Source organism: Phyllostomus hastatus, unplaced genomic scaffold (assembly GCF_019186645.2).
Source record: "Phyllostomus hastatus isolate PE091 unplaced genomic scaffold, TTU_PhHast_1.1 phas_scaffold_28, whole genome shotgun sequence".
NCBI lineage: Eukaryota > Metazoa > Chordata > Mammalia > Chiroptera > Phyllostomidae > Phyllostomus > Phyllostomus hastatus.
This window is the reverse complement of record NW_025334022.1, coordinates 9,122,798-9,145,431: the sequence shown is the minus strand read 5'-3', so window position 1 is coordinate 9,145,431 and position 22,634 is coordinate 9,122,798. Positions and strand designations below refer to the sequence as shown.

Genomic DNA, 22,634 nt, shown 5'->3' with positions numbered 1-22,634 from the left:
AAGATAGAATTGGTGAAACAGTAACAATACAGAGTGAGGGATAAGTGTGAGAGAGGTGTAAAGAATGACTCCCACAATTTTGGTCCAGCACAAGGAGATGAATAGAGATATCATTCTCTGTCCATGGGGAACCCCAGAAAGAACTATTTGGGGAGGGGTGCAATGGGAGAGATGATGATTTCTCTTTTAAACACATTGAATTTGAGCCTTGGCTGGTGTAGCTCAGGGAACTGAATGCCGGCCTGCCAACCAAAGGATCGCTTGTTCAATTCTCAGTCAGGGTACATGCCTGGGTTGCAGGCCCGGTCCCCAGCAGGGGGCATGCAAGAGGCAACCACACATTGATGTTTCTCTCCCTCTCTTTCTCCTTCCCTTCCCCTCCCTCTAAAAATAGGAAAAAAAATAAAATCTTTTTTTAAAATCTTAAAAAATAAACACATTGAATTTGAGGTGCCTATGAGATTTCCAAATGAACATTTTAAATAGGTAATTTGTGGCAGTCTTGAAGTTTAGGGGGAAAGTTTATGCTGGAAATACAGATTGGGGAGTGCCCGTAAATGGGTGTGAGATTAAGTCATGGGGGTGCGTAAGTGTGCTCGGGGCAAAGTGTTGATTGCGAAAAAGGATGGACGTCTGAAGAAAATTCACATTTGAGAGATGGGTAAGGTAAGAAGAAATTTTGAAGATGGCTAAAATGAAATAGCCAGATTATGGTGAGTTGAAAAGTCAATGGGCAGGAGGGTCTTGCAGAGGATGGGAGGAAGGATATGTCTTTGACCCTTAGTGTCTTGAACCCTGGCAAGAGTAAGGGCTCCTTGAACACTGCAAAATCATGAGCATTTACTTAAATGTTTTCTACTTACAAAAGTCTTCTATTCAGCTTCCCTTTCCTCTGTCTACCCTAACAGGGAATACCAGGGCCCCATCCAGGCCCTAGAATAACCTTTGCTCCAGAGTCTTCTCACAACATCTGAGATGTCAAGGGCTGCTATGGCCATCTATTAGGAGAGCAGATGGGAAATTTCTGAGTGTATTTTATATGCAGGAGGCTTGACATTAGCCTGTGGAAGGGGGTTTGGGCAGGTCCTAGAGGTCCTGAACTCTTAGAGTATAGACAGAAGACCTTGTTGCCTGCCCCAACCTGCCCTGCAGTAGTTTTTCACCATGGGCAGGGACCCAGAGCTAAACCCATGCTTTCTATACCCTTGAATATTCAAGAGGCCTCTAATAACCTGTAGTCCAAGGCTATATCCTAGTACCTGTTCCTCCTGATCAGTCTCGTGGAGTTTGGCCTCAGTCTGCAACTGAGGGGCCCTGTGACACTGTTGCTGGGCAATGTGTTTAACAGAAGGCCTTGGAGATGGAACTGCTCCAGCCAACAGCCTAACCTGGAATTAACATGGCCACCACAACTGCCACTGCCATCACTACCTTCTCAGAAAGCAGCCACATGTCTGGTCCCTGATTTTGTCTGGCTGCCAGTCTAAGTCATGTGCCTATGTGGGAGGTTTTGGCTCCACTTTCAAAGTTTTTGTTTTCCCTTTCTCGTGTGTTATTTTTAAAGATAACAAAGGTCAAAAGGCACCCAGCATTTTCTGGTTTCTCATAACCTTCTGGTCAATATTTAATCTGGTTTATGGATTTTTTAGGTCTTCTAGATGCCTTCTTGAGCCTGCTTGTGGCCACTCACAGACACTTGTAAGGAGGAGAGAAGTCATTGTATCAAAGACACACACTCTGAAATGAGGAAATAGAGGCTGGGATTCAAGGAGCAAGAGCTTCAGCTGGAACACAAGAAAGCAAGCCCTGAAGACAATTCTACTGAGAGGTCTGACATGGCCTCTCTTGGCATCCAACTTATAGGCTATATCCTGGGCCTTCTGGGGCTGTTGGGCACCTTGGTGGCCATGCTGCTTCCCAGCTGGAGAACAAGTTCTTATGTCGGTGCCAGCATTGTGACAGCAGTTGGCTTCTCCAAAGGACTCTGGATGGAGTGTGCCACACACAGCACAGGCATCACCCAGTGTGACATCTACAGCACCCTCCTAGGTCTGCCCCCTGACATCCAGGCTGCGCAGGCCATGATGGTGACATCCAGTGCAATCTCCTCATTGGCTTGCATTATCTCTGTGGTGGGCATGAGATGCACAGTCTTCTGCCAGAATTCCAGAGCCAAGAACAGAGTGGCGATAGTGGGTGGAGTCTTCTTCATCCTTGGAGGTCTCCTGAGTTTCATTCCTGTTGCCTGGAATCTTCATGGGATCCTACGGGAATTCTACTCTCCACTGGTGCCGGACAGTATGAAATTTGAAATTGGGGAGGCTCTTTACCTGGGCATTATTTCCTCCCTGTTCTCCCTGGTAGCTGGAGTCATCCTCTGCTTTTCTTGCTCACCCCAGGGAAATAGCTCCAACTACTTTGATGCCTATCAGGCTCAGCCCCTCACTACTACTAGGAGCTCTCCAAGACCTGGTCAACCACCCAAAGTCAAGAATGAGTTTAACTCCTACAGCCTAACAGGGTATGTGTGAAGAACCAGGGGCCAGAGCTGGGGGTGGTGGTGGCTGGGTCTTTGAAAACTGGTGGACAGCCCTACCAGGGCCACAGGTGAGGGACATTCCTACTGGATCATGTCAGAAGGTGCTGCTGAGGATAGACTGACTTTGGCCATGGGATCAAGAAAAAGCAAAAAATGGGTGCTGGTGTGACAGTGTCCAGGTTGAACTGTCAAGAGGCATGCCAACTAGCCTTTCCATTTCCTTTACTTTGGTCCCCCACCCCAGACTCTGAGTCCCCCAACCCTTAACTCCAAACCCATTCCCCTACTCTAGGCCAGACTCCACAAACTCCCATCTGCCCTTTGCTTTACCTGCCAATGCATCCATAAACTCACTAATTACATTCCACAGGCTGACCCTTTTTGTGATCAAAGATCCTCCCTCTGGCTGAGGTTGACTCTCAGCTCATTGCTGGGAGTTCGCAGAAGGAGGAGCAGTGGCTTTTATGAAGATGGCTCTAACCTCCTTCTCAAGCTTCCCTCCAAAGAAAATGATTAGCCACTAATGGGCCCTGAAGCTTCCATCCTACTCTTGTTGTGATTCCACAGTGTCCAGACTGTTTTGTGTGTGAAGAGAAATAGAGCCATCCCACTGTACTGAGGGAACAGAGAGCAACTGGATGTAGGATGAGAGGGAGGGAAGGTAGCTGAGGACCCAAAAATGCTAGAACCACCACCTAGAGCAATTCTCAGAATTCCCTCACACTTGTGGATTAGGGATCTATCCCACAGGTAGAGGGAAGCACAAGGAAAGAAGATATGGTGGAAAGTTCCAGGTAGCAGCATTCTCTTAGTCCACTGAGGAACTGCCTCAGAAGCTGCAGCTCCAACTTTCACCAAAGTTCTTGCCTCCCTCTGGTGCACTTGACCTGGCCTTCTGCTAAACAACAAGGCTAAGGGCCCTACACAATTGTTTCCTTAGGAATGGGAAACTAGCTTTTCAAGATATGGCCCTTGGCTGGGAGATGACAGTGTGGGAGCTGTGGGGGACTGCAAAAGATATCACTCCTTGATGCTGCTGCTCCAAAAAGAATAAGAAGCTTTGTATCTAAGAAGTTGAGTGGACATGTGAGGTGCTCCAGTAGGTGTTTTTATTGGGCCAGAGAGAGTCAGACCCCCAGAGAGTCTTCGAATAATAGAAAATCAGCCCAAAGCTGAGATTAGACCCCCAGGGGTCTACCACAGAGCACACTACAGAGCCTCTGAAAGACCACAGCACAAGGTGAGCCTCCTGTCACCCTTCATATTCCCCTACATCCTTCACTAGACATTCCAAAGTTGCTAAAAGGCATCCAAGGGCTTCCACATGGAATAATCTAGCCCAAGGTGATTTGGCCATGATCTGAGTGATAGCTGACCAGCTGCCTGGGATTACAGGTGAGGTGGGAAAGTACAGAATGGTCCCCAGCCAGATGGTTCCAGCTCCAAGACCTGAAAATGCTCCATTTCCTCTGGGGTGGGGGTGGGGGTAGAGTCATAATGAACCAAAGACATTTTTTCCTCACCAGTCTAAACATGACCAACTTCTGACAAACTCCAGAACAGCTCCTTGAACCTCAGTGTCAGCAGAAGGGGCCCATTGATTGTCTCTAGTATACCTTACATGTTTTCTACTTCCTTGCCTGTGTTTAAGATGTTCTTCCAAACTGGAAAGCCTTATCCCTTTTGCCAAGTTTCCCTCATGTTTGAACAACTTGCTCAGCACCACCTTCTTCAATGAGCCTCCTATAGCCACTCCATCCCCCTCCTGCTCCTCCTTTGATGTACAAATCACTTCTTTAATGCTTATCATTCACCATTTTGATGCATAGTTATATTTTTATGTGTGAATATCTGATTTTACAAGTACATTGTAAACTTTTGAGGGGCAGGGACCATATCTTAAACCTCTATGTATCCTCAAGACTTACAGATAAAGACATTCTGTAAGGGTGCTTGACATATGGTAGATGATCAATAAACATTTGTTGATTGAATAACTGTTTTTATTTATTTAAAGGGGCCCATACAAGGCAGGTGTGATGGAGAGAATTGGGCTAAGGGGAGGATAGGATGGAAGCTGGTCTTTCTTCCCACTGGGTGAATAGAAAATTCTAGACTTTTCTGAAGATATTAAGAAAGTAAGACCCCCTCCTCCCCAGTGAAACTTTAATCTGTTCATCTTGCTCAAGGCTCCTCCTTACAATAATTGTTTCATTTAAGTTATTCACTAAATTTGCTGTATGTTTATTACTTTAATCCTCTGAATCACTATTGTAAGAAAGGTGAAATAGATCTAATAATTCCCATTTGGCATATGGGAAAACTAAGGCCCATATACTTAATGGGGTTTTCCCAGGGTCATGCAGCTGGTGTTAGTGCACAAGTTTCCTGACTCCCAAAATAGGACTCTGCTGATCCAACAATATTTACAGACAGTTGGAAGAACCTGCCACAGTACCCCAAGCCGCCCAAGGGAAACAATTTATAGCTAGCAAGGTAACACTGGGGACATGTAGGTTCTCCTGGTCTCCTGTGAGGGGCATCTTAGTATACCACATGGTATTGCCCCTCCTGCTATGCTGGCCTGGACCCAACTAACTGTCCCATCAGAAGAGATGTGAAGTTTATATTTGAGTAGGTCACAACACCTCAATTCCAATTTCCCTGACTCTAGAGGTTTGGGATGTTGGGAAGCCAATGATTTGGCCCTGTTCCAAACTCACTTGGAATTAACAAAGCCCAATTCATGAAAATATTTCCTGTGTCAACACTGACCATAATGGGGCCTCACAGGATTTACCTTAACCAGGCTCTGAAACTAGTGGGCCTCAGCACACAGTAGCCTGTAATACAGGCACTACTATCATTGCTCTCCTGAAGCAGGCCTTCTTCATTGCAGAGGCTAGGACCCCAACATCCAAGTCTATTTAGAAGGAATGGCTGCAGGTAGGAAGAAGCATAGAGAGAGGGTGCTCTATGCATGCAAGTTTAATAAGAGGTTGGGTCTCTGGTCTGGCACAAAGAACCTAAGTGCCCTTGATTGGGGCCATTGGAAGTTAGAAGATGGGGTTGCCTTACTGACTCTGCTATGCTTGGGCAGCAGTTCAGTATGGGCTCTGATGCCTCACCACCTGCACCCAAAGCACTTTCAGGTCCATCAATTTTATTGCATGATCCAAATACCCCAATGGAACAGTTTTTTTGTTTGTTTGTTTGTTTGTTTGTTTTTTCCATAGGAAACAAAATCTAAGTCCAGAGAGGTAACTTCCCTAAAGTCACAGAGTGTCAGAGGCTGAACATAAGCTTGGAAACTCCCCTCAGGGCTTGAGATTCTGTTCAGAAGGTATAAGAGCACCTATTGCTCTTCAGGTTCCTACAGCCCTCTGCCTCTGTCTGCTACTAGAATCTAAGGACCTTTGAAGGAAACAGGGCACAGACCTTCCCTTCATCTTAGGAAGAAGCTGACTTGGGAGGCCCTCCTTTCTTTCTTTTTTTTTAAAGATTTATTTATTTTATTTTTAGACAGAGAGACAGGAAGGGAGGAAAAGAGGGAGAGAAACACAAATGTGTGGTTGCCTCTTGTGCGCCCTCTAATGGGGACCTGGCCTGCAACCTAGGCATATGCCCTGACTGGGAATCAAACCAGCGACTCTTTGGTTTGCAGGTTGACACTCAATCCACTGAGTGACACCAGCCAGGATCCCTCTTTTTAAGAATAAGAGTATATTTGTGCTAAACTGATGAGGTATGCCAGGAGCAAGATATCAAGTGCTGTTCCTCTTTCCTTTTTTAAGAAAATTAGTACAAAGCTATTCTGTGTTTTGTTTTGTTTTTCACTTATCATGCCATGAATTCATAAGGAATGGGTTCCAGCAGCTCTGGCTCCCTTCCATTGGTTCTCACAAAGTATGCTTTTCTGGGTGGAGCAGGCTGACTGTTCAGTTGAACCTAGGTACATTTCTCTTTGGCTTCCTTCTTTTTCTGATCATTTTCCCTCACACGTTTCAGGAAGCTATCTCAGCTCTGGCCCTTAACTTGTTTTATTCAGAGCAGTGTCCACTGCATCCTGGTTGACATTGCAGAATCTTACAGTTTTGTCATGGTAACATTGTGGGGCATTCCTTTTTGAAGAGTGCCCATTCCCTTGATGTCTATATGGCCACATTTCTTCTTTTTTTAAATTACTTCATTGTTGTTCAATTACAGTTGTCTGCATTTCCCCCCCATTACTGCCCCCACCCCAGCCAAATCCACCTCCCTCCCTTGCTTTCACCCTTGGTTTTGTCCACGTGTCCTTTATAGTAGTTCCTGAAAACACTTCTCCCCACTGCCGCCTCCTCCCTCCCCTCTGGCTACTGTTAGAATGTTCTTAATTTCAATGTCTCTGGTTATATTTTGCTTGCTTGTTTGTTTTGTTGATTAGAGTCCAATTAAAAGTGAAGTCATATGGCATTTCTCGTTCACAGCCTGGCTTCTTTCACTTAGCATAATGCCCTCCCATTCTATCCATGCTGTCACAAAGGGTAGGAGCTCCTTTCTTTCTGCTGAATAGAATCCCATTGTGTAATAGTACCACAGTTTTTTTTATCTACTCATTTGCTTATGGGCACTTAGGTTGCTTGCAGCACTTGGCTATTGTAAATTGTGCTGCTATGAACATTGGAGTGCATGGGTTCTTTTGGATTGGTGTTTCAGGGCTCTTAGGGTATAATCCTAGCAGTGGAATTGCCGGGTCAAAAGGCAGTTCCATTTTTAGTTTTCTGAGGAAATTCCATACTGTTTTCCACAGTGGCTGCACCAGTCTGCATTCCCACCAACAGTGCACTAGGGTTCCCTTTTCTCCACATCTTCTCCAACACTTGTTTGTTGATTTGTTTATGATGGCTATTCTGACTGGTGTGAAGTAATATCTCATTGTGATTTTCATTTGCATCTCTTTAATGGCTAGTGTTGCTGAGTATCTTTTCATATGTCTCTGGGCCCTCTGTATGTTCTCCTTGGAGAAGTGTCTGTTCAAGTCTGTTGTCCATTTTTTAATTGGGTTTTTTGTCTTCCTGGAGTGGATACTGTGAGTTCTTTCTATATTTTGGAGAGCAAACCCTTGCCTCAGGTATCATTGGTAAATATATTTTCCCATATAGTTGGTTCTCTTTTCATTTTAATGCTGTTTTCTTTAGCCATGTATACTGCTACATTTCTTCTAGATTCATATGTATGTAGCCAAAGGGACAACACCATGTTTTCTCAAAGGCCTAAAAAATATATTGCAGGTGCTTCTCCTGTTACCCTTTGTGTTAGTCATCTTGTTGAATTACTGGAAGATGGTGGTTCTAGCCAAAGAGACGCTTCCTCCATCCTTTTAACCTGGGAGGATTCTATGGAAGGAGTTAGAAATTCATCCTCAACTAGAGAAACAAGTATAGATCCAACAAAGAGCAACTTGTTGAGCAAGAAAAACCTTTGACTGTTTTTCTCTTTGGCTTGTTGAGCAAGAAAAGCCTTGATCTAAATAATTTCTTAGAAATCTCCTTGAGTCTGGGTCCATGTTGAACAGCTTTCAGCTTAACCCCAATGCCTTGCATCATAAAATAATTTAGATTAGCCATAGACCAAGGGGATAGTGAAGGCCATTGTGTTTATGCTTCAGCCTAATGGCTGTGACCCTTGCACAAGGATAGATGTTTCTGCCCTCCTTCATTCCGTTGATAATAGGGTGATTCATGTTTTTTCCTCCTTGGGGCTCTGGTGACCCACGGCTATGTGATCATTAATGAAGAGGTGGAGACTAAAACTGGTTTCTTGGTGGAAAGGTAAGTTTCAACTTTTTGTGAGACCTTTACCCAGCCAGTTAAACATCCATTCAACCGGCTCTCTAGCCAGCCACCCACACCAACTGCAGTTAGTCTGTGTCAGGCAGTGTGTGCTTTGAGGGCTACAGGGGTGAACAAGTGTAGTCTGTGCCTTACAGGAGCTGATAGTTGATCGAGGAAAGATAAGACATGCACACCTAAATGTAGTATAAGGCACATTATAATCTGTCTTGTAAGAAGTGAGAAGTGCTATAAATTGGGGTGTCAGTGGCTAGTTTTAAAAGGTATGTAAGTCGCCTCAAAGCCCAATTCATGAGAAATGAAGCTGAGGCACTATTTGAGCTTCTAAGAGAAGAATGATCAAAAGAAAATGATTTTCCAATTGAAGTACCATAGGAAATAGTGAAATAGGGTAGACAGCTGTGCTAAGGAAGAAACAGGGAGACACTATTCAGCTAATCCAGAACACCTTTGCATTTAACTCACAAAACCCCTAAATCACTCTAATGGAGAGAGTGGCCCTGAGGCTCAGCCTTTTCCCCGCCATTTCCTTTTCTTGGGAAGGTCTATGGAAATTCCTAGAGGCAGCAGAGATAGTGTCCATCCAAGTAAGCTGAGACATTTTGGATCTGGACCAGAAGAGAAACACAGGTGTGAGAAAAGGGACCCAGTGGTAAAGGAAGGCAAATGAGGACTTACAGAGTCAGCAGTTCCCTCCCACTCAGTCCTGGACCATGGAGAGGTGATTTTTTTTGTGCCTTCAGCTGTCCACTCTGGGACATAGAGGTCCCAGGCTTGGAAGTGCCTGTGTTCCTCCTTAGCTGGCTGAAGGCTGGCCTACACCTAGCCTCGTCTCTCTGCCCAGGTGGCTTCTAGCTTCGATGAGAAATTCTGTTATCTAAACAGGGGTGGAGGGGGTAGGGGTGAGGGAGGGATGTGGGTATCTTTAAACAGGAAGTCCAGAAAATTATCACTCTCTTTTGCCTGAAGTGCTGGCTCACTGAGTGCTATGATGTGATCACTGATATAAAATATTAACAGGCCGTTATCAGGCACAGCAATACAGAAGGTGTAATCTGACCTCCACCCTCTACTCACACAACCTGTCACTTTTCTTGGAATTGCAGCTCAGGAATTATTCTTTAACTCTTGACTACCATTCCCTGCTTTGTGCCAAATTGCTCCACAATACAAGTCTTAGGGCTGGACAAAGCAGAAATTCACCATACAAGGGCAAATCATCAGGTTCTGCTTTCCTGTCATCCATAAGGTCCCATTCCTCTACAATAGCACCCTTACCACTTGTCAAAGAAACTTCCTAGGAGAGCTTTGAAGAATTCTCTACTTATAAACATGGTCTCATACAGATAGATAACACTGAGGAAACCAAATGTTTTCAAAGAGATATTAGAAAGTATAATGGGATGTAAAATTAGATGCCTAATAAGTACGAGTACTGTGGCAAGCAACCCAGCATTTCAGTGGTTAATTGCTTTTCTTCAATAGCACTTTCAGAGTCTGTAGTATTTGATGAAGTTCTGTTGTGTTGCTTGGGAGAAAAGCCAGTCAAACCAAAAAATACAAAGTGAAGATGCTCCTTGTGGGCTTTCATTTGAATTTATTTCTGAAATTACATAATGGGATGCAAGAGGGTGTATCAGCATCCCCCACAAAGGATATCTGATGCTGTTGTGAAGACTTTACTCACTGTGTTCCCCTCTCTCTCTCTCTCTTTTTCTTCCTTTCCTTAAAGCAGTCCCTTTAGCATCTCTTGCAGAGCTGGTTTGGTGGAGGTGTATTCTTTCAGACTTCTTTTGTCTGGGAAGATCCTTATTTGGCCTTCTATCTTGATTGAGACCCTTGCTAGGTAAAGTAGCCCTGGTTGCAGGCCTCTGGTTCTCATTATTTGGAATATTTCTTGCCATTTTCTTCTGGCTTGGAGGGTTTCCATTGAGAAGTCAGCTAACCTCATTGGGGTTCCCTTGTATATTACTTCCTGTTTCTCCCTTGCTGCCTTTAAGATTCTCTCTCTTTGTCTTGGAATTTTGCAATTTTAATTATGATGTGTTTTGAAGTGAGCCTCTTTGGGTTCCTCTTGATTGGGACTCTGTGTTTCCTGGATTTGTGTGACTTTTTCTCTCATCAAATTAGGAAAGTTTTTTATCATTACTTTTTCAAACAGGTTTTCTATCCCTTGCTCTTCTTCTTCTCTGGTATCCCTATTATATGAATGTTATTACGTTTCATGTCCTGCATTTCCCTTAATCCCTCTTCATTCTTTGTGAGCCTCTTTTCCTCTTCTTGCACTTTCTATGGAAAACAGTATGGAATTTCCTCAAAAAAACTAAAAATGGACCTGCCTTTTGACCCGGCAATTCCACTGCTAGGATTATTTCCTAAGAGCCCTGAAACACTAATCCAAAAGAACCTATGCACTCCAATGTTCATAGCAGCACAATTTACAACAGCCAAGTGCTGGAAGCAATCTAGGTGCCCATCAATAAATGAATGGATCAAAAAAACTATGGTACATTTACACAATGCAATTCTATGCAGCAGAAAGAAAGAAGGAGCTCCTACCCTTTGCAACAGCATGGTTGGGACTGGAAAGCATTATGCTAAGTGAAATAAGCCAGGTGGTCAAAGACAAATATCATACAATATCATCTTTAACAGGAGCCTAATCAATAAAACAAACAAGCAAAATATAAGCAAAAGATAACCAAAGACACTGAAATCGAGAACAAGCTGACAGTGACCGGAGTGGGGAGGGGAGGGAATTTCAAAAGAAAAGGGTGAAGGGTTTGCAGGAACAATTATAAAGGACACATGGACAATAACGGGGGGTGGGTGGAAATGGGAGGTAAGTGAAAAGGGCTGAGGGGTTGGGCTGGGGTGGGGGAAAAGGCAGAAAACTGTACTTGAACAACTTAAAAAATTAAAAATAAAAAAGACCTTACTCGCTTGAGTTAAAGGCACTGAATGCTGTGGTGAAAAAGTAAGTATATTTTATGGGAATAGCAACACATTCAGACAAGTTAGCTGTCAAAACCAGAATTTGCACTAGTTTCTTGGTTTAGTCTTAAAAGCAGCCAGAATGAGAAGATGAGACCAACGTGTTTAAAATAAAGGACACTGATTCAGAGACAATGGTTACTGGAATTTGGGGAAGCAGGAGATTTCCATGAGTAACACATGCACTCTTCAACTAAATGATTCAACACCCCTAGGAATAGAGACAAAGTAGAAACAAAAAGAAAGAAAGAAAGAAAGAAAGAAAGAAAGAAAGAAAGAAAGAAAGAAAGAAAGAAAGAAAGAACCAAAAGGCAGATAAGATGAGAAAGGTGGTACCATCTTCCTCTTGGTAATTCCAGAGGCAGCTGATGTGGTTAATTTTATTCATCTGTGTGTAATAATAAACCAGTATGTTCTCAAGTGTCACTCCCCAAGAGACTTGCTTAACTCAGCACTCTCAGGTGGGGGTTGTGGTTTAGGGGTGGGTGCAAAGAAGCCAGTGAGAACACAAGGCGGAGGCCAACAAGTCCAAGACCTCCTGATGGCTGTTTTGATACCAGGAAAGCTGCCAAGTGACAGCCCTGAGTGAAAAATCCAGTCAAGAAGAAATGAATGTCTATGTTGTGTGGAGATATTTATTACATAAGTGGACAATTCCCTGATCATAAGGGCATTTAAACATTGTATGGGATTGTAGAAATTTCTTGGAAACCCAGTGTGGAGAAAAGGCAACCCTAGTGCACTGTCACTGGGAATGCAGACTGGTGCAGCCACTGTGGAAAACAGTATGGAACTTCCTCAAAAAAATTAAAAATGGAACTGCGTTTTGACCCAGTGATCCCACTTTGGGGCATATACCCTAAGAATCCTGAAACACCAATTCCAAAGAATATATGCACCCCAATGATCACAGTAACACAATTTACAATAGCCAAGTGTGGAAACAGCCCAAGTGCCCATTAATAGATGAGTGGATAAAAAAAACAAAAGCTGTGATACATTAAGCATTTTCTTATCAAAAGGAAGAAGCTGAGACTAATCAGCTCCAAAATAGGCAGTATGGTGTGGCAAGAAAAGAAACTGGGCTTTGGAGCCAGAAAAGGATTTGGTTTTTGCTCTGCATTCTCTAACTATATAGACTTGAGAATATCACTTCAATTCTTTACACTTTAGTTTGCTCATCTGTAAAATGATGATGACACCTGCTTCTCAGTGTGGTCATGGGAGATAGTAGGTCCTGGTTAACTGTATTCTAAGCATATTGGTGACCTAAAGGATATTTCGAAGTGATTCCAAAATGTGTGTGTCTTTAAAGAATGGGGGCAAATGATGAAGTATATTTTCTACCAACAGATCTGAATCTACTCAAGCAAAGGGATATTCATTCACAGGCCAAAACTTCTCAATATTCTTCCCCAAACTCTGAATACTTTGAAGACATTGAGTAGGCTTCTATTTTTCAGATTCCATTAACGGAAGAAGCCAAGAGAAGAGCTGACTCCAGAGACTGGAGAGGAAAGGGATGGTCAAGGCTCTTTGACCTTTGTTCAGGTCTGTGAAAATCTGAGGTGAAAAAGAACCATGATCAATAATGATATCCCACTACTAGAGAAAAGCTTAGCTCAAGGAAACTGCAAAATGGGGTAAATTTCCCAAACTCGGAGACAAATGGGGAGATTAACACCCACTTCCTAATTCACAGCCTACAAAGCTCCATTGTTCAGCAAATTTAGCATAACCTCCCTCTTGCTGGCATTCCCAAGCCCTTGGTCCACTCTGTTCCTTATGCTCCAATTTGAATAATTCACTATTCCTCACACCCTTCCCCTCCAACTAGTCTTGTGACTTTCCTTACACTATTGCCTATGCCTAGAAGTCTCCCAACACACAGCTCTACCTTCCCAGTCCTCACAAGTTTCCGTAGCCCAACTGGAAGATCAGGCCTTTGGGGAACACTTTCTGACCTCCTGCCTAAAGACATTTTGCCTACCCTTGTGGACTCAACAGGAAGATGAATGGAATGTGTTGGCACATAGAACGCATCAGAAACAGTTGAACTGTTATTATATAAAAGTGGATTTGGGATTTCTTGTGATACACATGAAAACGTTGGGTTTGGGGATGGAGGCAAGTAAGAAAACAAATTTATCCTGCAGATTTTATTTTCCATTACAAAAGCATAAAAAGCTTTAATGACTAAAGCTTTTTTTTAAATTATTTTCTGGCTTTATTTTTTTTAACTTTTTAAAATTGTTATTCAAGTACCGTTATCTTCATTTTCCCACCCCCACTACCCCTCATCCCCAGCCATCCCCACTTCCCACCCTCGATCCTACCACCTTTTGTTTTTCATGTGTCCTTTATAGATGTTCCTGAGATCCCTTCCCCATTTTCCCTCCATTATCCCCTCTCACCTCCCCTCTAGTTACTATCAGTTTGTTCTTAATTTCAATGAATGACTAAAGCTTTAATATACACTCAAACTATTTAAGGCAGTTCTTTCAAATTATCTAGTTTATAAACTAAACATCTGCCCTAACTTTTGATTCAGTAAGGATGGTTCCTGCAGGTCCTCTCTGCCTAAGATAAGTCCTGAGTTAGGAATGTCCTTATCATCAAGAACAAATTTTTCTTTTGACTTAACCTAAGCTCACCCCTGGAAGCTTTCCTGAGCATACCTCCACACTTGAATACTGTACTAATTCATAGCACAAAACTCTGAAACACATTCTATCTGGACATGGCCCTTGGGAACTGAGAGCCTGACAATTAAGCCTCTGCCCCTAATTGTTACCCAGATTAATTGCAATCACTAGACATGAGCAAACAAATCTTTCTGTTCCCTGGATCCAAAAAGTCTCTGACCTAGTCCTCTACTAGGTGCCAGTTTATTCATCTAACAAGCATTTTCTGCCTTCCTAACATGTTCCAGGATCTTATTTCCTTGAAGCTTGTTCTGTTCTTTGCCTATGGATAGTTCCTCTTTCTTCTCTTGAGATGAACTGTCACTGCTCTTGGAAAAAGTGAACAAGACTCCTCAGAAATTTTTTCTCCTTTTACTTTTTACTGTCAAGATCTGGTCTTTATAGGTTTATTCTGATTGTATTCTGTAATTAACAACATTTCAACATTGTATGTTAAAGAGCTTCCTTTTGCCGTAGCTGGCTGGTGTGGCTCAGTGGATTGAGCACCAGCCTGTGAAGCAAAGTCACCGGCTCAATTCCCAGTCAGGGCACATGCGTGGGTTGCAGGGTAGGTTCCCAGTAGGGGGTGTTCCAGAGGCAACCACACATTGATGTTTCTCTCCCTCCCTTCTCTACATATAAATATAATATTTTTTAAAAAGACCTTCCTTTTGATGACATTCAGAATATCTGTGGTACAGTACAGTGTACAGATGAAGTGTTGTGGAACTGTGCACTGGAACCCATATAATTTTGTTAACTAGTGTCACCCCAATAAATTCAATAAAAGAATATCTGTGGTAAAGAATATCCATATTCCCTTTGTCTTTTGGTAGCCTTTTAAATTATTCAAATCAAAGTTCAGCTAAATACAGACACTAGGCCACTCCAGCTGACACTGATTGTTCCCCCAATAACTTGAAGAACTTATTGTCTCATTCCTTCATTCTCAGAATTTAATGTCCAGGATTGCTATTTACCATACTCATACTGTATATATCCAATCTCTTCTATGAATGAGGCACTGTTTTAAGCTCTTGAGGAAGATGGAAATATGAACAAAATAGTCCCCACCACTAAAATTATTCATTGATTACCTACTATATACCAGGTACTTTTTTATGATTGGGGATACAGTGATTGGCAAAAACAGGCTTGACCCTTTCCCTCATGAAACTTATTAGTAAAAGAGGCAGACAGAGACCACATGTGCTGTGTTCACCACTGTATATCATATAACATAGTAGGTAGCCCATAAATATTTGTTGAATGATTGAAAGTAAACAGCCAAACATATCATTGCAAATTGTGAAAAGTGCTATGAATTAAATACAATGGGACATAATTATAGAATAGGGTAGAGAAAAACAGGTTGCCAGGAAGACCTGAGAAAGTTGACACAATAAAAACTGAAGGATGAGGAGTGGCTAGCCACGTCAAGACTGGAGATATGACCACCGTAGGAGAGGGAACAGTATGGATAAAGAGTCTGAGGTAAGTGCCTGACATGTTTCAGTGGTAAGACCACAATTAGCAAGGGGAAAAGCGAGATACAAAGTGCTGTAAGAGAAAAAGGATAAGTAGGCAGGGGTCTTATAGGATATTGTAAGGAGTATAGATTTTATCCTAGGTGCAACAGAAAGTCATTGAAGGGCTGTAAGTAGGGAGCCACATGATCTGACTTACATTTTTAAAATCACTCTTGCTATAGTGATAAGACAGTTGTGGGAACAAGAATGCAAGCAAGCAAGGACACCAATTAGGATTTGCAATTGCCTATGGGAGATGATGGTATTTTGGATTAAGGTAGCTATGATTAAAGTGAGTGAAGTTATACTTTGGAGTTAGAATTGACAGACTGGACATGGAAGACTAGAGAAGAGGAAAATTAAGGATGACTTTCAGGTTTCTAGCTAATGTGACTAAGTGGGTGAAGGTGTCCTTTTTTTTAATGAGGAAAATTAAGGGGAGAAACAGTGCTGGGGGGTGCCACTATTTATTTTTAATGTTTTATTTGAAGTGCCTGTGAGACATGTAAGTATAAATATCATGTAGGCAGCTGAATATGTGAATCTGGAGTTTTCTAGGAGGGAAGACAGGGCAAGGAAGCTTGTGATAAGAGCCTTATGAATGACACAAAACTTACATATTCAAAGAAAATGTCAGGTCTGGTTGGGTTAGAGAAATTTTCAGAAAAAATAAGTCAACATGTGAGCCAAAAGAAATATGATAAAGGAGAACATTCCAGACAAAGGGAATGGACTAGCAAAGGTAAGGTAGAGATGGCAAAAATCTTAAGGCAGTTTAGAAATTGAAAAATAGTTAATTTTGGATGGAACATGTTTTATTTGAAATATTGGAAGATGAGTGTAAAGAGCATGGTTGAAGCCAGATCAGAATTTGTAATGCACTTTATGGGCAACTGGGAGCACTAGCAAGTCTTTGAGCTGAGGCATAAGCTGATGAGATCATTAAAAGCAATTTTGTAATAGTGAGTAGGGTGGATTGAAGGAGTAAGAACAGGAGGGAAAGGAGGCCAGTTAAGAATCTATTCCAACGATCAAAACATGAGGCACTGGGAACCTAAATATTAATGGTGGAAGTGGAAAGTTAAAGGGAAAATGCCAGAGACATTTGAAAGAATTATGATTGTTAACCTTACAAGATAGACAGGATGAGGTGCCCACTTTTTTCTTCTGAATGTCTTTTGCCTCCACACTGTTTCATAAGTTCTGGAAAGACTGAGTGACACTTTACTTTCTCCACTATGGCATTTAACATTGGTTAAAGGTACCTCATTTGGTATGATTTCATTGTAAATGAGTAACAAAGAGGTAGCTCTGGTATTGTAGTAAATAGCCTCACACAGGTAACTGTTGCTGGAAGAAGCAATATGGGGTTGGGACTAGGAAATGGACTGAAAGTAAGCACTAGTACAGATGAGTTAAAAATTTCTACCTCTCTTTTTTTAAAGCCCAATTGCCTATACTCCTTCCCACTCTGCTCACTCACTCACCCATACCTCTCTCTCTTCTCTCACTCTCCTATATACACACACACTGAACTTTGAATTCTCTGAATTTCTCCTACACTACCCTCTCATCCATATTGTCCATATCTATGCAAAGCCCCACCTTCTCACAGCCCCCATCTAAAAACACGTATCACAGATAGAATGGCTGAATGTGCTCCCCTCCTTCTCTGAGTAATATTTAGACAACTGGGCCCTCAATATCATAGTCCAAATGTATGACATGAGAAATAATCATGTGGTAGGCTACACCTGCAGTGAGGGGAAGGTAAGGGGGTGGGGATATTTTAAAGTATTCATTCTAATGGTGAAGGCTGGCTCTGGCCTCCCACTATTCCTTGCAGTCTCACTGTAATATCCATGATGAACCTCCTTTCAAAGGAGATCAAATGAGTTTGTGAGAATCTTCTGAAGTAAATGCAGAAGAGCAACAGAATATCCAAAACATTCCTCTGGACTAGCTAATCCTTTTGTGATTGCTTGATCCTACCTCCCTTTTATTATTTCTCCTTTACTTTATAGTTTTCACTGTTGCTATGTTTTTTATGTGTTCAATGTTCAATGTCTTTTGAAGAGTATCTTGAACTTTTTGGAGAACATATGCTATATAAATACAATAAAACAATGAATAAACAAATTGTCTACTTTTACAAGAGTGTAAGTTTTTTACTGTTTTTGATAAAATGAGATCTACCCCTCACTGAGCACTAGCCTGAAGAGTAGGTAGGTGGTATATTGTAATATCAAATAGATCTCCATGCTCTAAAATAGCTTCCTCACTGCCTGAAATCCCAGTTTGGTGGTACATTATTATTTTTTTAATTTGGGCTTTGAAAATTTCTTTTCCAAGAATTCCTTATTAAAATGCAAAAACCACAGAGGGAGGTGGATAGATGGGTCACAATTTAACCTTAGTTGTCTTTACATTAACCCATCATTCTTACTAAACACATTTTTCACATTCCAGCTTTTTCTGTGCCTTTGCTCATGCTATTCTTCCAGAAGTAATGCAAAATAAACAAGTTATAAATATAAAATCAACTTATAGTTTCACACAGTCTGATATCTAAATCCAAGCCTACTCATTCTTTTAAAAATGATTTATTTTTTCCAATGTAAGAATGACAGGTTTTTATAGAAAATTTGAAAAAGGCAAGAAGATAGCAAGAAGAAAAAAAATCGACCATAGTCCTACGACCTAAAGAACAACTATTTTGAAGTGCGGTCCTGCTTGTTCTTTAAACAAACCTTAATTTAGGTCCCATTTCTGATGTGATGCCTTCCTTGAACTTCCTCCTCCAGACCTTCCCTACCATGCTTGTAGTACTCTCTTGTACAAGTTAATTTGGTACACGTCTTGTGTTTCCAACTATATTCTTAGATCCTTGAAGGCTGAACCCTTGAGTTATACTTCTTAATTTACCCCAAAACACTTAGTATTCAGTTGGCCAAAAAGTCCATTTAGCTTTTTCTGTAAAATAAAAGACACATTTCTCATTTTCACCAATAACTTTATTGATTTGGGTATTTTTAGTATGTCAGCTATCTCCCCCATTGTATAACGTTGATTGTTCTCAATTAGTGTCTCGATTTGATGGCTGGTCTCCAACTAGTCTACCCGACCATGGAACATCATCCAGCAAAAAACCCCCAGCGCAAAACTTCTCAAACCACGTTTGACACATTTGATCAGTCATAGCATCTTCTCCATATACTAGACAAATCTTTTTTTGCATTTCAGTTATGTTTTTACTTTTCTTGAAATAATAAAGCATAATATACCAAAAGTGTATTTTCTTCTATCTTCAATATTAAAATGGCTACACAAAAATTCACTAATTTTGGTAAGGTTTTTTTTTTTTTTTAAAGAATGCTGATATGACAGCTGTAACAAATACAATCTAACAAAATTGTCTGAAATGAAGTTAAAGTCAACTAAATGCTACTAGACAGAAAACAAATGCTAAATGCTATCTTACAGAAAACAAACAAACAAACAAACTTTTTGGCCAACCCAATACTTTGGATCCGATATTTGTTGACTGATTTAACCTAAATGAATACAAACCATTTCAGAAAGGATATTAAAAAGGCCAAGTATCTAAGTCATGAAAGTTAAAGCTTTCAGGTCACCTGGTTTTGTGACTATCGCGTTTCTGTTGCTGGAACTCTTAAAAGCCTATTGAACTAGTCTTTTCCTCATGCCAAACTGAATAAGAAGCAGACTGATTAAGAGCCAGGATTTACTCAAAGATTCTCTATATAAGGCATAAAGGTGAGAGAGAGCATGAGAAAAGTGGGGGAGGGAGGGCAGAAAGGAGAGAAATAAGAGAGAAGAGGAGAGAGAAGAGAAAGGGAGAAAAAAGAAGGGTAGATAGAGTATATGGTCTAGTGCTCAATCCAGTATGTGATTTGCCTCCAGCACCGTATACAGGATCCCATCCACTTGTTCTGAGTCAAACCCGATCTCACGAAGCTCCAAGTGAGGGAGGACAGAAGTAAGGAGATAGCTGACGTGGATACGCAGCCTCGCAAGCTTTGCCAAAGCCCTGTATGATGGAGTGAGGGGGCAGGAGAAGAGATGACATGAAGTCATTAGCCAACAGAACAAAATGAAAGTCCTTAAAAATGGGCCTACATTTCTCAACAATTATGTTTCCATTAGCTACAAAGAAAGAAGAAAGCACAACGCCACCACAAGCACAGAGATTGGCTGCAGCTCTCTAAGAAGTAATTCCTCAATCCTTGGTGGCTTATGAATTGATTCAGACTTCCTCCCTTATCTATGACCAGTAACTGGGGCCCTAAGAGATGCTTCCCATTAGCACTCACAAGCTGATAACTAAACCCTAGTAATTAACCTTTCTAGGTCATCTCCCTCTGGGGTCCTGTAGGAGACCTGAGCCTTCTGCAACACTTCCAGGTGCATCTCTGTCTCCTTTAGTTTCTCTTTTAGTTCTTGCTTTTCCTCTTTGGTTCTTTCCAGCTCAGCTTTCAAAATCTGGAATTCAGCTTGGCGATAGCCCATGTGTTTCTTGCTCCAATACAAGCCTTCTGTTTCCTGGGTACTGTAGGTCACCAATTCATGTTGGACTTTTTTGAATTCAGAATGCCAGTGATTCCTCTCCTGTTCCAGCTCCTCCACCTGCATTCCAAGAAATATAAGTTCAATGACTACATGCTATGAAAGTGGCAAAAATTATCCCTAATATATTCCAAGTGGCAAAAATTGTCCCTAATATATTCACTCGGTGATTTCTCTACAGATATTCCTCAACTTTGGACTTTTCTTATCCCAAAATATGGGAGGGAAACACATTAGGGTTCACCCAATTTGAAACATACCACAGAATGATTGAATGACTTATCTTGTTTAAAGCCTTAAGAACATGAAATCATCAGAATTCTAACTCTCTGGTGCCTTGGTTACAATGACCTCTCACTCCTAGCAGTAAGGCGCTGCCCTAACCTTTTGCTGGAACAAATTCCTTTCAGCTAGAACACGTTCCAATTTTTCTGTGGTTCTTTTCAGTTCCTCTAGCTGTCTTTGGTTCTTCATCTTTGGCATATGACAACTTCCACTCTCCTCATAGCCTCTTCCTTTCTCCCCAGGGGCTACAGCAGGGATTATAGAAGAGGCCACAGAAGGATAAGGCACTGGGTTCCAGGATTCTGTTGCTTTTCTTCTCTCGGCAAGCTCCTCTCGGTTAAAAGGGATCAGCTGAATGGGAGCTCCTGAATCTCGGACACCTTTTGCAACACCAACAACAGCTACAAAAAGTCCCTTGTTTACTTCTTCCTTGTTTATATTTGTGCTGCCTCTGTTAGATTCTTCTGCTACCAATCTTGGCATCTGATCTTCTAATTCTTCAGGGAGCAGGGACCCCTGGTGTTGTTCTTGGGCCCCAGAATACAGAACTGAACCTCCACTACTGTGACTCATATTCTTGTTTGCTTCTGGGTACTCTGGGGAAAGGTATGGTGGTGTGCTTCTCTCAGAACTGGATTTATCATGGCTGTTCTCCCCTTCTGGGCAAGCAACAGTTGCCTCTACCCTCCTGTAAGAGCCAGACATGGAATAATCTAGAGGGGGTGTTGTCATCTCATTCTGGAGCCTTCTTCGTTTCTCCACAGGTTCCTCACCAAGGATCCATTTGTACTTACTGTAAGAAGAAGAGGAAATTAAATTTTAGCTGTGAAAATATAGACCACCAGTTATCTTATCCTATACAGCCCCTCTTCAAATTTCCCATACTAAAACTGACTCTAGCTGTTATCCATAGCTCATTTCAAGTTAGGAATACAACTTTACCCCAGACCCCTACTCTTTCACATACGTAGTTGGCTGAGATAGCAATTGGTCTTAAGGGAGAAAGGAAACCAAAAGGTATAAAGAGTCAGCACCTGGATATACCAGGAACAAGTTGATCTTGGTCAGAATTCTGAAAATAGGATCGAAATCAGCCTGACTTAGAAGTTTCAGAAATTCAAGTCAAGGAAGAAAAGCAAAAAATATATACATACAAAATCCCCTAGTATGAGAATGGGGGGGGGGAAAGGGGCCATAAAAAGCCTAGCAGAACATGTGGAGGAGAACTGAGTCAGCTCATTAATTTTAAAGTGTCACCAAAACCTTCCACTATCAAACACATGCACATTTTTTTATACTGTAGTGAACACCACACAATTCTTTTACCAGTCAACTAGATTGTGGTTATTGCCCATTATTCACTTGTAAAGGTAATTAAAGCACAGGGCCCTGGTTATAAACAAAGAAACTGAAGCAGCCAATTCAAGTCATTTCCCACTGTGGCAAAACAAAAACAAAACAAAACAAATCAAAACAAAAAACTCTCCTCTATTGGGATAAATGGACACTCCCTCAGTTTTTAAGGAAAGTCCAGGATAATGACCTCAATCACCTTCAGTTTCTGGCTACTATATGCACAAAGGTTTGAAGGAACAAACAAAACAACTGTTACCAGTTAAATCCATAGGCAATTTTTTATCATGCGGTATGATGGGACCCTCATTTTTATCATTATAACTATTCTGCCATCTCTGCAGGAGACCCAAGAAATTTCAAGGTAAAGATTGCCTTCAAAATTTTGTGATTGTCCTTCTTCAATTTTAATATAAGCCTTTACAAATAATTTTCCCTGAGTATTTCTTTAGCTTTATCCCATAAGTTTAAAAAACTATTTTATTGTTGTTCAATTACAGTTGTCTGCATTCCCCCCCCCCACTACCCTCCCACCCCAACCATCCCCACTCCCTCCCTTGCTTCCACCCCCCTTTGGATTTGTACATGTGTCCTTTATAGTTGTTCCTGAAAACCCTTCCCCCCATTATGCCCTCCTACCTCCCCTCTGGTTACTGTCAGATTTTTGGATATTTTGTTTTCATTTTCATCTTCTCAAGATATTTTTAAATTTCCCTTGTGTTTTCATCCTTTATTTGTTATTTTGGAATGTGTTGTTTAGTTTCTACATATTTGTGAATTTTCAAATTTTCTTGTCATTGATTTCTAATTTAATTCCATTACATTTGGAGAT

General features: G+C 41.5%; 2 protein-coding genes across 8 annotated transcripts in view; one reads left to right on the top strand and one right to left on the bottom strand.

Annotated features, from left to right (window-relative positions):
- The first annotated feature begins 1,675 nt into the window (after positions 1-1,675).
- Positions 1,676-4,533, top strand: CLDN2 (claudin 2). Its single transcript, XM_045817562.1, has one exon. It carries the CDS (start codon positions 1,836-1,838, stop codon positions 2,529-2,531), a length of 696 nt encoding a protein of 231 aa, XP_045673518.1. The 5' UTR covers positions 1,676-1,835; the 3' UTR covers positions 2,532-4,533.
- Positions 4,534-18,993: 14,460 nt separating this feature from the next.
- Positions 18,994-22,634, bottom strand: part of MORC4 (MORC family CW-type zinc finger 4) — a 71,440-nt gene continuing 67,799 nt past the window's right edge. For 4 of the 7 annotated variants that reach the window (XM_045817657.1, XM_045817658.1, XM_045817663.1 and 1 more), the window contains 3 exons: positions 20,549-21,242; positions 19,941-20,224; positions 18,994-19,628 (listed from right to left, as the gene is read on the bottom strand). In XM_045817657.1, the coding sequence (XP_045673613.1) occupies positions 19,475-19,628; positions 19,941-20,224; positions 20,549-21,242 (1,132 nt within the window). In that variant the 3' untranslated portion in view covers positions 18,994-19,474. Of the gene's footprint in view, positions 20,225-20,548; positions 21,243-22,634 lie in introns of all 7 variants that reach the window. The other 3 variants (XM_045817659.1, XM_045817661.1, XM_045817660.1) reach the window with 2 other exon arrangements.